The 15,185-nt window shown below is 34.0% G+C and overlaps 1 protein-coding gene across 5 annotated transcripts in view; it reads right to left on the minus strand.

The window, feature by feature from the left end:
* DENND4C (DENN domain containing 4C) overlaps positions 1–15,185 on the minus strand; it is a 101,269-nt gene that overhangs the window by 37,103 nt on the left and 48,981 nt on the right. For all 5 annotated transcript variants that reach the window (XM_033123718.1, XM_033123716.1, XM_033123717.1 and 2 more), the window contains 5 exons: positions 9,651–9,796; positions 8,415–8,450; positions 8,197–8,327; positions 5,952–6,084; positions 3,436–3,642 (listed from right to left, as the gene is read on the minus strand). In XM_033123718.1, coding sequence (XP_032979609.1) covers positions 3,436–3,642; positions 5,952–6,084; positions 8,197–8,327; positions 8,415–8,450; positions 9,651–9,796 — 653 coding nt within the window. The remainder of the gene's footprint in view (positions 1–3,435; positions 3,643–5,951; positions 6,085–8,196; positions 8,328–8,414; positions 8,451–9,650; positions 9,797–15,185) is intronic.

Consider the following 15,185-nt stretch of genomic DNA (forward strand, 5'->3'; position numbering starts at 1 on the left):
TTATGTGCATGTATGCCATTTGTTTCAGTAACAAGTTTACACAAAGAGAATGACTATTATTCTCCATAATTTGAGAAGAAATTCATTTTTAAAATCAAGTATGATTAAAAATTGCTCTCCCCCAAATCATGCTTTATATCCTACGTCAAAGGAATTAAAGACAGCATTCTCCAAGATGCCTACATAACAAACAGAATTCTGTAAACCCATGTTAAAATTTTGAGTATGAGAAGAAAGTTAAAAACACTGTAATATAATTAGCAAAGGCTTTTCTGAGGATATGTATTTACCAAGGGGGACTAGATTTAATCATAAGAGGACAAGTCAATTGGGTACTCCTAAAAGTTAGAATCTCACATATTTAGAAGAGAACAGAAACCATGAAAAATGAAGTAAGAATCTCAAGGATCCTGGGCAAAGAGGTGAGCCAGTTTATAGAAATAGTGACAGGGAAGCCAGACTTATTTATAATAAACAAATAGCTTAATTTGAGAATAAAGAAATATACATATAGAAGATAGTCTTCTTAGGACATGTAAAATGTGCTGTTTATGGCAGAGTTGGTTAACAACTGTGCGTGTCATAAAGCCAAGCTGCTCTTTCTACTGAAGGGAAAATTAGAAAGATATGAGAAAGGGTATTTTACCCAAGAGAACTGAAGAAATAAAATATAAAAAGAAATTTGAAGAGGCAGAGGATCATAAAGATGAGTACCATGCAGACAGAAATGCAGAGAATAATTTAGGAGCAGAAAGAGGTCAGAAACTGTTAGAAGAACTCTCTAAGTGATTAGGTTAAAAACGTTCTACAAAACTACATGAATTAGGAACAACTGAAGGAACCAGGTAAGATGTATGAAGGGATGAAGAATGTGACACAAGAGGGTTCTTCAAATATCTGAAGAGCTGTCACAGAGAAGAGGGAGTAAACAGTTTGTACAACTCCAAAAAGCCACAGGGTGGCAGAACTGATCTCTACATAAAACACACATACAATAACAGCCAATTCAAATATAGGCAAGATCCCGTATGTTACAAACTTCCCACAGAGCATCTCAGCTTTAGGTTGAAGTTGTATTAAAATATCTTCAAGTTCTATTCAACCATAAGGAAATCACTTTCTATGTCAAATTGGGATTAATGTGATTTTTCTCCAAAACGATTCTAGACAATGAATTTATTCTCAAGTCTGCAAAGTGTTCCCCTACCCTTCCAGGTTTACCTGTGTAAGAGCCAGGCACCAAACTAAAGAAATAGTAATCATGCCAGGCATATCATTTTCCAATTGCAGTATTTTGTTGCCTATAACGTGATATCTTTTGGGCATCTGTGGTAGATAAAAGATGGCCACCAACTCTGCGCTGCCCCTCCCAGTAAGAAGTCTATGTCCCTCTCCTCGACTCGAAGGGCAAGGGCTTATGAGATTGCATGACCAACAGAATTCAGCTGGTAACACTGTACCAGTTTCCAGGCTTAGGACTTAAGAAACTGCCAGTTTCCACTTCCTCTCTCTTGAAACAAATGCTCTTGGAACACTAAGCTATCATGGAAAAAGCCCAACCACCACATGGAGAGGTCCTGAAACTAAATGGAGGGAGAGCAGCCCACCTGAGCCTAGCCTTCTGGTCAATTTTGCCGAGGTACCTGGCTGGCATTTGAGTTAAACTGTCTTGGACTCTCCAGACCAGACCAGCTACCAACTGATTATAACCAAGTGATTTCAGTTAATCCAAGAAGCAGAAAAATCGCCTAGAATCCTTCCTGGATTCTCAGCAAATAAAGATTTAATAAAATGGATGTTTTAAGCCGCTAAGTTCTGGGGTAGTTTGTTACTCAACAATATACAACAGTATCTGTTAGACTGAGAGATGTAGGAATAAGCATGACACGAATATTTCATTAAAAATTCAGTAAATAATATTAAAAGCCCAAGTATTAAACGCAAAATGCATTATGCATTTTAATTTTAATTCAACCAAGGTGGCATAAAGTTATGTCTGGGCCTTCTGAAAGTTTCATTTTAAAAATCTAGGTTATTACAACTTTTACAAAGTTAAAACACATCTTAAAATACATCTTAGATATTAAAACTAACTCTAACAGAATAATTTTTTAAAACACTAAAATGTATGAGATACAAAACACTATTTCTGATCGAGTATTTTTAATTTCCAAATAATTTTATACACATCAGACGAGAGAAAATATAATCAAATATGAGAATGGATATTTTAGTAATTGTTTTATAACTTTTTTTTATTTTAAAAGCTTTTATAATGTACAGACAATACTTAGAGAAAAATGAGTTTCAGTGTGCCCACAGCATTACCAAATCTTAATACTACAGACGCTGTATTAGTTTCAGATCTTTTCTATTTTAAAGAAAAAAATGATAGTTGCTGAAGCCTACAATGTGCTCTCTACAATCCCATTCGTCGTCTATCCTTGTGCTTTCTCCCTCCCCCGAGATATCCATTACTCCGAATTTTTATTTCAACTTCCTTTTAAATTCTAATCTGGTTCTAAATATCATGTATAATTATTTTAACACCAAAATAATTTTAAAGGGAAAAATAGCCAAGAGAAAGGCTAAGTAAGTGACTCAGTTTTTCAACCAATAACTGGATAATATCACTACCTACCTCTTAGGATGGGTCTACGGTGGCCTAAGAGAGATGATGTATGTAAAACATGTAGCACATCATTCACCGAGCGCTTACTATGAGCAAGGTACTATTTTAGGCACATTATGTACATCACCTGATTTAATAAACCTCAAATTAACCTTATGAGGAAGGTACTATTATTATCTACATCAGTGGGACAATTCTGTCCTCCAGATGACATTTGGCAATGTCTGCAGACATTTTTGATTGCCATGGCAGGGGAGGGACGTTACTGGCATCTAGTGGGTAGAGGCCAGGAATGCTACTAAACATCCTACAATGCACAGGCCAATAAAGAATTACGTGGGCCAAAATGTCAATAGTGCCAAGGTTGAGAAACTCGTATCTACACTTCAGATACATAATCTGAAACACAGACTGGTCTCATAACTCACCCTCGGACACAGTCCTAAGTGGAGAGCCACCTACTAAAAGCCTATTTCCTATTTGCTTCCTAACAAAGCTATATTAAGTCAATATTATTTTCTATTGATCAAGGGCAAACAATCTAGTCTAAGTAAGGAAGTCTCTGCTTCATTCCAAAGCAGTAATTTTAAATAAATATACTTGAAAATAAACAGTAAGTACTCATTTTAAATAAATATACTTGAAAATAAACAGTAAGTACTCGCTCTATGAAACAGAATTAATGTTTTACCTTTGCTACTTAATGAAAATATTTGACACTTTAAAGCAACTGAGATGTAAACTTTCTTAAGAATACAAAAATGAAACTTATCTTAGTAACAATCTCAATTTGTTATACTTGCCTCATCTAGTGGATCCACATCTGTTTTCCTCATCTTAATGAGTACATCATATGCCTGCTGAAGTGCTCTGACTTTAGGATGAGAAACTCTAACATAGGCTGGGAGACAAATAAACCATAAACTGTAACAGTGACTGAAGAGACACCGGGCCCACTGTGGTGGATTTGTGTAACATCTCTTCGCCAGCTTATGAGCTGTTTTTATCTCCTACAAAGAGAATACATAAAACATTATGGTCTTTACTAAAATTCATTAGGATGGGTGTGGGGGGTGAGAAGGAAATGGAAGAATTTAACATAAAATTTTATTCTAAAATCAAGCGTTTCATAGTTTTACTTTTGTGAGTGGCTTCCTACTTAGAGCCACAAGGATCCTTCAACATTCATCTATAGAAGCACTTTATACTGTTCTGTTACTATTTGTTGGCAGGCATGAGTCTCCTAACAGACTAGAAAGTTCTTAAAAGCAGAGATCATTCATATTTTAAATACAATAGTTAGTTAATCAGGCACCTTTCACAGAGAAGGCAGTCATATGCTTGACGGATGAAAGGGATTTAACCATTTATATAGCCTATGAGTTCCTCAACATCATTCTTGAAAAGTGAGTCTTCTCACTCCTCCCTGCTAAGAAGTTTAAGATGCCCTAGACCATTTCCTGCCAAGATTTATACTTTAGCCTCCCTCTCACCACAGTCCGTGTTAATTCCTTCATTGACCGATTACTTGAAAAGAACTATTCTTCTCAAGGCAACAGTCTTGAGAAAGATCACAGACCTTCCTAGCTAATAGTTTCATAGTCATGTTTTCGACTTCTGATTCTCATCCTGATTTAGGTGGAAAACAGACTAGGTATCAAAATCACCTGCTGAGCTTTATCAAACTATACATACTCCCAGAAACTATAGAACCTTCCAAATATGTCAGACTGTTATTGTATGTATGTGCCTTGCACTAAAGATCCTTCTGCTGAGACGTGTTCTAAATAAAAATAATCTGGTATATTAATTTTTCTTATGATCTCTATTTCCATCAGACTTAAAGATATATTTGAACACACAGTCACTTGTTTTCTAAGATCTTAAGGTCCTTTCCTTTTCCAGCTAGCCTGGAAAAAGAATTCTGGTGAAAATGAAATTTAAAGACTGGCAAATTTCCATTTTAAAAACTTGCCTTTATTAAGCTGTAAGGGTAAAAAAAATAATCTTCCCTTCAGACAGCACTGAGAGAAATGTGCACTGTACGAAATTAACGAACACTTCAGGTTACTTCAAGGATTTGTATAGGAATTGGTAAAAACTGAGCTAAGAATTTTATTTGTGAAATTTTCCATGTTTTGTAGACCTCCAAAATGTCACTATACGTATAAAGGATGTTTAATTTTAACTCACATCTAACTGTAGCTTAACTCTTTATACCTACACCAGATACGGTATTAAAACAAGAAGTCTAGGTTGTCCTCAGTTAACTCACTTCAGCTCCTTTCAGAATGTAGTATTTGTTATAAAATACATTTATGTTAACCACAAGAAAAATGCAAATCAAAATCACAATGAGATGCTACTTCACACCCACTAGGTAAAATCAAATAATGACTATAATCAAAAAGATAGACAATAAGAATTGACAAGGATGTGGTGAAACTGGAATGCTCACAACCTGCCGGTGGGAATTTAAAATGGTATAGCCACTTTGGAAAAGCCTGCCAGTTTCTCAAAAGGTTAAACACAGAGTTACCATATGACTCAACAATTCTACTTCTAGGCATATATCCAAGAGAAATGAAAACATACATCCACAAAAACATCTGTACACAAATGTTCATAACAGCACTATGTATAATAGCCAAAAAGTAGGAACCACCCCACATGTTCATGAATGGATAAAGAAAATGTGGTACATATCCACACAATGGACTATTTATTCACCAGTAAAAATAAAGTACTGATAATACATGCTGCAACATAGATGAACCTTAAAAACATTATTATAAGTGAAAGAAGCCAGTTACAAAAGGCCACATATTATACAATTTCATTTAGATGAAATGCCTGGAATAGACAAAACTACAGGGACAGAAAATAGATTAGTTGGGTACCTAAGGCTGTGGGGGAGGGAAGAACAGGGAGTTGATAACTCCCTATGGGGTGAGGGCTTTCTTTTTGGGGTGACAAAAATGTTCTAAAATTGATTGAGGTGGCAGTTGCACAGCCCTGATAATATACTAAAAGCCACTGAGTATACTTTACATTGGTGAATTGTATGGTATGTGAATTATATCTCAGTATTAAGTTGTTTACTTAAAAAGTATATTTGGTTCCCAAGGATTCTCTTAAAGCATAAACATAAAGCATTCAAAAACTTCAGTAGGGTTTCAAGAAATACAAATTAGTTCATTAACAACCATAGTAGGTCTTCAAATGGTTGCCCTGGGTGATAACTCTAAACTATGAGCTCATATCACATATACATATTTTACATTTTAAATTAACATGTATTAGATAAAGAATATCTGACCTGTTTAGTTCTCTTAGCCATGAGAGCTGGACTGTTTGTAATGCTATTCCCAGTAGGGTGTCTACTAAAACAAAGTTTCAACTCCTGTGGTCTGTCAAAAAGCTTAAGGTCCAGTCTTGGAAAGTATTTGTAACTAAAATAAAAAGCAAAAATAGAACTGCTGATTTAAAATACATTAACTCTTTATATTATTCTAAAATTTAGGTGAATATTTCTAAATCTCAAATAGTATCCCGTATTATTCCCCAAAATTCTAACATAGAAAAATTTTTTCTTCAAAATATAAGATGTAGTTATAAAATACACAGACTATCTACATAGAAACTTCGGGTCCTCCCACCCTGTTTGTTATTTTCAACCAATCCCTGCAAAACACAAAACTATGATCTTACTTGACACAGGAATTAATAGCCCTTGCAACAAAACCCATGTGTTCAATGATAATGTTTATTGAAAAATATTTGTTATACTTCATAATTTTGTTTTTGTTCATAAAAGTACCTTGCACTAGTATCTAAAAAGAAAAAAAAATCCATAACATTTTTAGTTTAGGGATATACCATAACTTAACCAATTCTTTACTATTGGACATTTTTAGGTTATTTCTGAATTTTTGCAATTAAATATCTTTGTACATATATCTTTGTGAATACTTTTGCTTACTTTCTTAGGATATGCCCAATAACAGGGTTTGATATGTTCAATGTTTATCAAGAGAATCAAAATTATTATAATCACTACCAAATTATTTCCAGAAAGGCTATATACTTGCATACACATTAATATATACTGTAACTAGTAGCACCGCCTACCCTCAATATGATAGATTAAAAATGCTTCTAGTCATCATTTTGGTTTGCGTTTCTTTGAATACTAGAAAAGCTTAATATATTTTCATATTATTAACAACTGGGATTTCTTCTCGGAAACTGCTTATTTCCTTTGGCCAATTTTATTCTGTGAGATACGGCCTTTCCCTATTTGATTTATCTTGTTCAATACCTGGATTCCAATGTACAGTGAGTAAGCCAAAGTAAAAAAGAATTCCATAATTAATATGCAATCAAAATAGTACTTAGAAGCCACTCAATCCCTATGGCATATACTCTATTCTTATGCAGTCCTTCTGAGATTATATATTAATTCCGTATTTTTGGAAGACAGTTATTTAATACTTCCTTTGCCCCAGATATTCTTTTAGGAACATAGCCGAAGAAAATAATTGTGTATATACACAAAGATATAGATAGCAAAGAACTACAAACAAATCCAAAGGAGACGAGTTAAACAAATCACAATAAATGCATGCAATGTGGTCATTCAAAATGATATGGCACAAAAATATTTACTGGCAGGGGAAACTTTTCAGACCAGGCAACACAGGTTACAAAGAATATGTACAAGACGAACTCGTATCTGTTTTAAGAATAGTAAATGCAAATTTATGCACAAAAAGACAGGAAAGATATATATACAATTATTAACAGACATTAAGTATTGGTGCTATAATGATGTGTTAGCTTTTGTTTTTTGCTTGATTTTCTAAGTTTATTAAACTCTGTAATAAACAGTTTATTAAAAAATTCCGTGACTCATCTAGCTCTATCAAGTTGGTATCTTCTGTTGAATCAAAATCAACCAAAAAACAATTATTTTCTCCAATTAATTTGTATATAAAAGCAAGACCTACCTCTGAAATTTAAAAACAAGTTTAAGAAAAAAACACCTTATCTGTTTTCCACGCCTTTGTTGTTGTTATAATTATGATATAATAAATAATCAAATACAGTTTAATTTCACAAAAGATTCCCATCCAAATCCTATTCTTTACATTTGTTTTAATAAAAAATGATTCCTGGCCCTTTACCTTTAAGTTTACTCTGGCATCTTATTAATGCATAAGAATTTCAGTCTTTTGACAACAAAACCCCCCAAAGAGAGCAGGAACTTCACAAAAGTACATTTTTTTCTTCTTCAGAAATAAAATTTCTAAAGATTAAAATGTGGTTAAATGTTTAGGTGAATAGTGATCAACATCTGACTTATCTTCCAACAAGGCTGTCCAATTCTTACCTTACATTACCCAGTGACATTTCCATAAAATACTCCTCTCCATGAGTTCACTCAATAAACTTTGAAAATGACCTTCACAAATAATTAATATATGTATCCATTAAAAATCACAAAAGATCAAAATAAATTATTCAAGCTGTGTCCAAATAGCTCTTTAAAAAATTCCTGCTACCTGTACTTTGGTGACAGGTCCTTCCCATCATCAGGAGGTGGCTCTGGTGGCGTTATGAACACAGTGTGCTCACTTTTCTGTGAGTCATCTAGCTCTATCAATTTGGTATCTTCTGTTGAATCAAAATCACCCTGAAAATAATTATTTTCTCTAATTAATTTGTATATAAGCAAGACCTACTTCTGAAATTTAAAAACTTAAGTTTAAGAAAAAAATACCTTATCTGTTTTCTCCGTGCCTTTATCAGGAAACAACTAGAAAGGAAGCATTCATGGTGAAAATGTCTACTGTGAATTTAATAGAGATTATCTTAAATTCTTATTTTAAAAACTATTTTTTTAATATTGGGCGGATACAAAACACTTCACAATATATTTTTGGGACTCTGTACTATGTTAGGCTAAAGCATAATATTTCTGTTATAATAATATTATACTATTAAATAATAACTATTAAAATAGAAAACAATTTATTTTTATTCATTTTTTCATAAATCCTTCTTCACAAGCAAAAGATGGCAAATCACAGGGGAATCTGGCTTCTCAAATCAAAAATTTCATTATTATTAAACCCCTGCATTAGTGATTGATATTATCTAAGCATCCCTCTGACTGCAATGATATTGGACCATCAATTTTACAAGTAAACAAAAATGTTAAATAATTGTAATCACATCCCTGAAGTTTTAGATCACACTGACAGAATGGGAGAAAATTAATCAAGTCTTCTAAGGCATATGAATCATTAGGAGCCCATAAGAAATACAATGCCATAATAATGTACCTTTTCTGGATATAATCTCAAATTTTATATAATATATGGTTTGCATTAACAATCAACCCCAAGATCCACTTAGCAAAACTAAGAACTCTATTAAAACTAAGAAATAATATGTAAGTCATCAATCAACTGTCAAGAATCAACTTAAACTTCCTCAGGATGGGTGAGTTAAAGCTTTAAAATTAACATATTTCCAAATATCCTCCACTAGGACAAAAGAAATATATTAGCGAAAGTATTTGGAAAGATACTGAAACAAAAGAACATAGGACTCCATTATGCATAAAACAAGTTTTTCAATGAAGTACCAAATCCTATCTTATTCATATAAATAAAAAATATATATTTAGGAGGTTCAATGAAATGTTCTTAGTACTTAGTAGTTAGAAAAACAAAGTGAAGTTCAAAGAGAAAAATTAGCTATGTATGGTAGAAACTAGTTACAAGGAAAATGTCTCTTATATTAAGCCCAGAATCAGAAAGAGACACACACACACACACACACACACACACACACACACACACACACACACAAATCCACACACCCCATACAGTCTCCCTCAGATCATTTGGGCTAATAATAATGATGATTATACAGGTAGTCTGTTTAAAAAAAAAAAAAAAAAAAACTGTTAAAGTTTTTCCTTAACATTAATATATAGGTCAAATTTTACCTTTTCTATGCAGTCATCAAAAAATGCCAATCCAGTATCTTTATCACTTACAAAACTACATTCTTCAATGAAACGAATAAAAATCTGTGTTTTGCATAAAAGGCTGTAGAATTTTGTATAGGCACGATCTCGACTTTTTACAAATCCTGAAGAAAACAAAATTGCAATTAAATTCAAATTTTAAAGTGGAACTAAATGTTACATTAAATGTTATCTTAAATTTGTACATATCTATATTATATTCTCTTTGTATACTCGTATATAAATGTTTATAGAAGCATGTAGTAACCATAGCTCCTTCTGCCTGATTCAACCATAGAAAAAGCTTAATTTATACCATTAACCTTTTCACTGAAATCTGAATCTCTTATAAGAAACCTCTAGCTCTACAGCTCTATGTAGAAATTTCTAATACTCTGTACCTTCTCAAGTAAGAAGGGTCTATGTTCTTCCTCTGCAATGCCTCCACACAATTACTTCTGTATCATCTCGTAAAAATTTCTGCTCACTGAAGGTTAAAGCATCTGGCTATTCTGCCTTTCCCCTACTAACTGTAGTCAGCTACTGACTTCAGGGACACTCTCTCCTTCATTCACTGAAGACCAGGCACTTAATTCGAAGTCTTCTCTCCAACTCCTACCATCATCATTCTTCAACACCCGTAGGCCCATAGGCACAAACCATCTAACACTTTAATGAGTAGATTCCTCAACTGTCAATGATTGGTATATCCCACTTTAATCGCCAACTTCTACAGTCACACTCTCTGGGCTCCTCTTGCTAATATTCATCGCTCTGCCTCCCAAATCTCTAATTTACATGTTACTCGCTGACCATTACCCCCATCTATCTGACTTAGCACACCTATGAAGGTTTTGGAGGGAACCAGTAGGATAAAGGAGAGAGAGAAGGGAGGCTCCTTTGAAATCTACAATCCATTTATCCTTTTACATCCTACCTGTGCCCTCCTGCCTTCCCTTCTCTCTCTACCCAATGCTGATTCCATGTCCATGTCCCTAATTTCAATTTGCTTTCCTGACAACACTCTCAATGCTTATGCCCTTTTGTCATTTTTGTCAAACCCATCTAGTATAACCTGGCCCCCGAGGCATGTACCGCCTGCTTTCTCTGGATTTGCACCAGTGTAGTTGACCACAAGTTAAAAGGGGAACAAAAAAGGTTCCACAACTACCATGTTTCCCTGAAAATAAAACCTAGCCTGACCATCAGCTCTAATGCATCTTTCGGAGCAAAAATTAATATAAGACCCGGTATTATATTATATTATACCCTGTACTATATTATATTATATTACACCCAGTCTTATAAGATTATAAGACCCAGTATTATATTAATTTATATTATATTATTATATTGTACCGGTACAATATAATAATATAATGTACTGGTACAATATAATAATATAATACCGGGTCTAATATCATATAATACCGGGTCTTATATTAATTTTTGCTTCAAAAGACGCACTACAGCTGATTGTCCAGCTAGGTTTTATTTTCGGGGAAACACGGTAGGTGGAATTACTTACATACACTGTACCTCCACCCCTGACCAGCAATCCTACAACATTTTAGGAATCAACTTAATTTCCCTTTGCCCATGTTTTCACAACTATTTCCAATTTTCAAAAGCACTCCCTCCATGTTTTCTTCCCCACCCTTGAATGATCATACCTTATATTGCAGAGAGAATGAAAATCATTAAATGAGAACTACCTTAATCATCTCACTACAAAATCTATGACTCTTTTCTGCAGCTATCATTCATTCCTTCTGTCTTTTTACAATGGGTATGTCTGTCCAACATCTAAGGCCAAGCTAACCACTGGAGCCTTGGATTCCAGCCGCTTCAGTGTTCTCTGGACAATTCTCCCTCTTTATTAGCTACTTATCAGCATACTCAAGTCTCTCTCACTTTGGACACCCTTTTCTTAACAAATAATCAGATCCTTCCCTTTTGTGCTATTTTCCTGATCAATAAAGGGCACAATCATCCATTTTGTTAAAGACAAAAATTACAAAGGTGCTCTTGACATCTCCCTGTATCTTACACACCATATTAAATTACCACATTGTATTCAATCTACCTCCTAAAAAAACCACACTTCTACATATGCATGCTACCACCAACATCCAGGTCACTCCCACTGATCACTTGGATCTGTGCGTTAACCCACTACTTAGTAGATCCATACTCTGGATGCCTCCAATTCAATCTCTGCATAGAAACTACAGAGATTAAGGGGAAAAAAAAAACCCACATTCAAAGTGGTATCTTAAAAATGCAAAACTGATCCCATTACCCAGTCCTCAACTGGCTTCTAAGTACTCTTAAAGACTCTTAAAATCCTTCATTGGTTCTAAAAGATCCTACATGATCTGGCTCACACCACCATTTTAAGCATGGTTTTTGAACCACTGTTCCCTCCAAACCTTTCTTTCTTTGATATTTTAGGGCATTCCACATGCTGTGGTCCTCACTCCATCCCAATGAAATACTAATTAGTTGAGAAACACTTACATAAAATAAAAAAAGATTCTTCTTAACAAGTAGCAACTAAAAGGTTTTTTTTCTTCTCGTGGATATAGGCAATGATCAGCAAAGGCTGCTGAAACAATTAAACAAAATGCTCACGGGGAAACTATAAAGAATGAATGGAGCTGACAACACTTCAATCCAATGATCAATCTTAGGAGCACTAAAAATGGGACAACCAGACATGCATGTGCCTCACAATAGGAAGTAGTGGGTACCATGTGTTTCCGCATTACTTGCCAAGAAAATTGAACCTGAATCTAATCAAGCTCTAGATCAATCAGTACTATTTAATTCAGTAACCACTACCCTCATGTGGCAATTCAGCACTTGACATGTGGCTGGTCCAAACTGAGGTGTGCTGTAAGTATAAAATACATGCTGATTTGGAAGACTTAACATACAAAAAAAAATGTAAAATATTTCATTAAAATTTTTAAAATTTGATCATGTGTTAAAATGATACTATTTTGGATATATTAAGTAGGAAAAAACATTATTCAAATGTGACAACATGGATCTTGAGAGTATCACATTAAGTGCAGTAAGTCAAATAGAAAAGGACAAGAGCCATATGTGAGATGTAAAACAAAAAGAAACAAACAAACAAACCCATAGATACAGGTAACAGAAAGGTGGTTACTGGAAGGGAAGTGAGAAGGGGGAAGGACAAAGAGGGAAAAGGGGGTCAAATATACGGTAAGGAACAAAGAGTAGACTTTGGGTGGTGAGCACACAATGGAGTATGCAGATATTGTATTATAAAGTTGTACACCTGAAACTTATATATGTTATTAATCAATGTTACCCCAATAAATTTAATTAAAATAAAATTTAAAAACATCAATTTCCCATATTATTGTTTTTAACTGTGGCCACTAGAAAATTTTAAATTATATATGTGGTTCATATTATATTTCTATTGGATGATCAACTCTTGATCCAACCACAAGTTTATAGGAAATACAGATGATGGAAGAAATGTTAAATAATTAAATGACACCGTGGGGATCTATAATATCCCCCAAAACACATATAAATCCAGGGAAACCTGACGGATAGTTAACACAGTTTAGAAATAATGTCCAATTTGGCATTTGGAGGGAGGGAGGGAAGGAAGGGAGGAGGGAGGGGGAAGGGGAAAAAGGGTGGAATAAACTAAAGATAGGTGAAACAAAAATAGCAAAATGTTGATTGCTACTACTGCTCAAGTTGGAAGATGGCTGTTTGAGGGTATGTTATATTATTCTCTCTATTTTGATATATGTTTGGGAAAGAATCCCTAATAAAGAGTTAACCCAAAAACAATAGTTAATTCTTAGTCATTTTTTGGACCCAAGCTTAATTGTTACTTCTTCAGGGAACCTTTCCCTGACCTAGCACTCTCGCTGTAACCCATACCTTCCTTCACTATAACCTTAGTGAAATGTAATTAGTATTTGTGTTATTTTGTCTAATATCTGTAACCTCCGCCATTAGACCAAATGCTATCCTGTTAATAAAATCCTTAGGCCTCAGATACTAACTAAATATCTATCTTTCTAAATTCCTTTAGTAATGCCACTCAGAGAGAGGGAGAGAGAGAGAAAGAGAGAAAATGAGAAATATGAATCAATGACCCACTACTGCTGATTAGAAAAAAATCCATGTTTTTAAGACTACCCTTAACACTGCCCATAATCTGAGCTCTAATCTTACTTTCAGCCTTATCTTTCACACCTTTAAAGCTCTTCACTTTTGCCAAACTGTACCATTAAATCTTTTTTTCCCAAACACGTTATGGGCTGAATTGTGTCCCCCCTCAATTACTTCTGTTGAAATCCTCACACCCAGTATTTCAGAATGTGATTGCATTTGCAAATAAGATTTTTAAAGACTTAAGTCAAAATGCAGAATGTGATCGATGGACTTATGCAGAGAGAATATTTGGACACAGATTCGCAAAGAAGGAAGACCATGTGAAGACACAGGGAGAAGAGAGGCATTTATAAGCCAAGAAGAGAGACCCGAGAGGAAACCAATCCTGCAAACACATTGATCTCAACCTTCTAGCCTCTAGAATCATGTGAAAATAAATTTCTGTTGTTTAAGCCACCCAATCTATGGTACTTTGTTATGGCAGACCTAGCAAACCAATATACATCCCTTGTGTTTTTGCTTTTGAGGTTTCTTCCATTTCGTTATTACCCCTAACAATAATAGCTGTTATCATGAGTATTGAGTATTGTAAAGTACTTTTACTAGTTGCTTCACATAGATTTTCTCATTTCCTCTTCACAACCATTCACGAACTAGGTATTACCACATTTTATTAATGAGAAAACAGACCCCCAAAAAGGCTTCATAGATAGCAAAGAAGAAATTCTAATTCAAATTTGATTTTTAATGCCTATTGTTTTTTTAAAAAGCTTTTCCTGCTCATCTCCATTTATCCAAATACTACCCATTCTTCAAAGCCATGCTCTTCTTCCATGAAGTCTTCCAAAATATTCATTTGAAAAAAATGTTTCCTTTTTCTGAATTTTTAGAACTGCTCAGTGAATTGTGTAAAATCTGTTTTCTTGAGTACTTGCTCTATTTTAAAAAACATTTTAGATTATTTTCCATTTAGTATCCCTAGAGCTAGATTTTATATATCTTTATATCCCTACATAATAGCTAGTTGGACTTTGTAAGTGGTGACTAAACATTTGAGAGATAAGTTATTCTGAAGAAGAAATGATAAAAGACAAAAGGATTACTGGGAAAATATAGATTACTTTTAAGGTGACTGCTGGGTAAAAGTACAGAAATATAAATTTCATATAAATATTGATGAATCTGTAAGGATGCTACTACATATATGTCATAAGAACAGCTGAATAATAACAAAAATCTTCGTAATTCCCTAAAATAACATATACTAAAAAAATATGTATAGTGTTTTCCCCTGGAACAGGCTATATTTTTTGAAAAATTTTAAAAATTGGTATTTGTGTT

This window comes from Rhinolophus ferrumequinum, chromosome 12, assembly GCF_004115265.2.
Source record: "Rhinolophus ferrumequinum isolate MPI-CBG mRhiFer1 chromosome 12, mRhiFer1_v1.p, whole genome shotgun sequence".
Lineage (NCBI taxonomy): Eukaryota > Metazoa > Chordata > Mammalia > Chiroptera > Rhinolophidae > Rhinolophus > Rhinolophus ferrumequinum.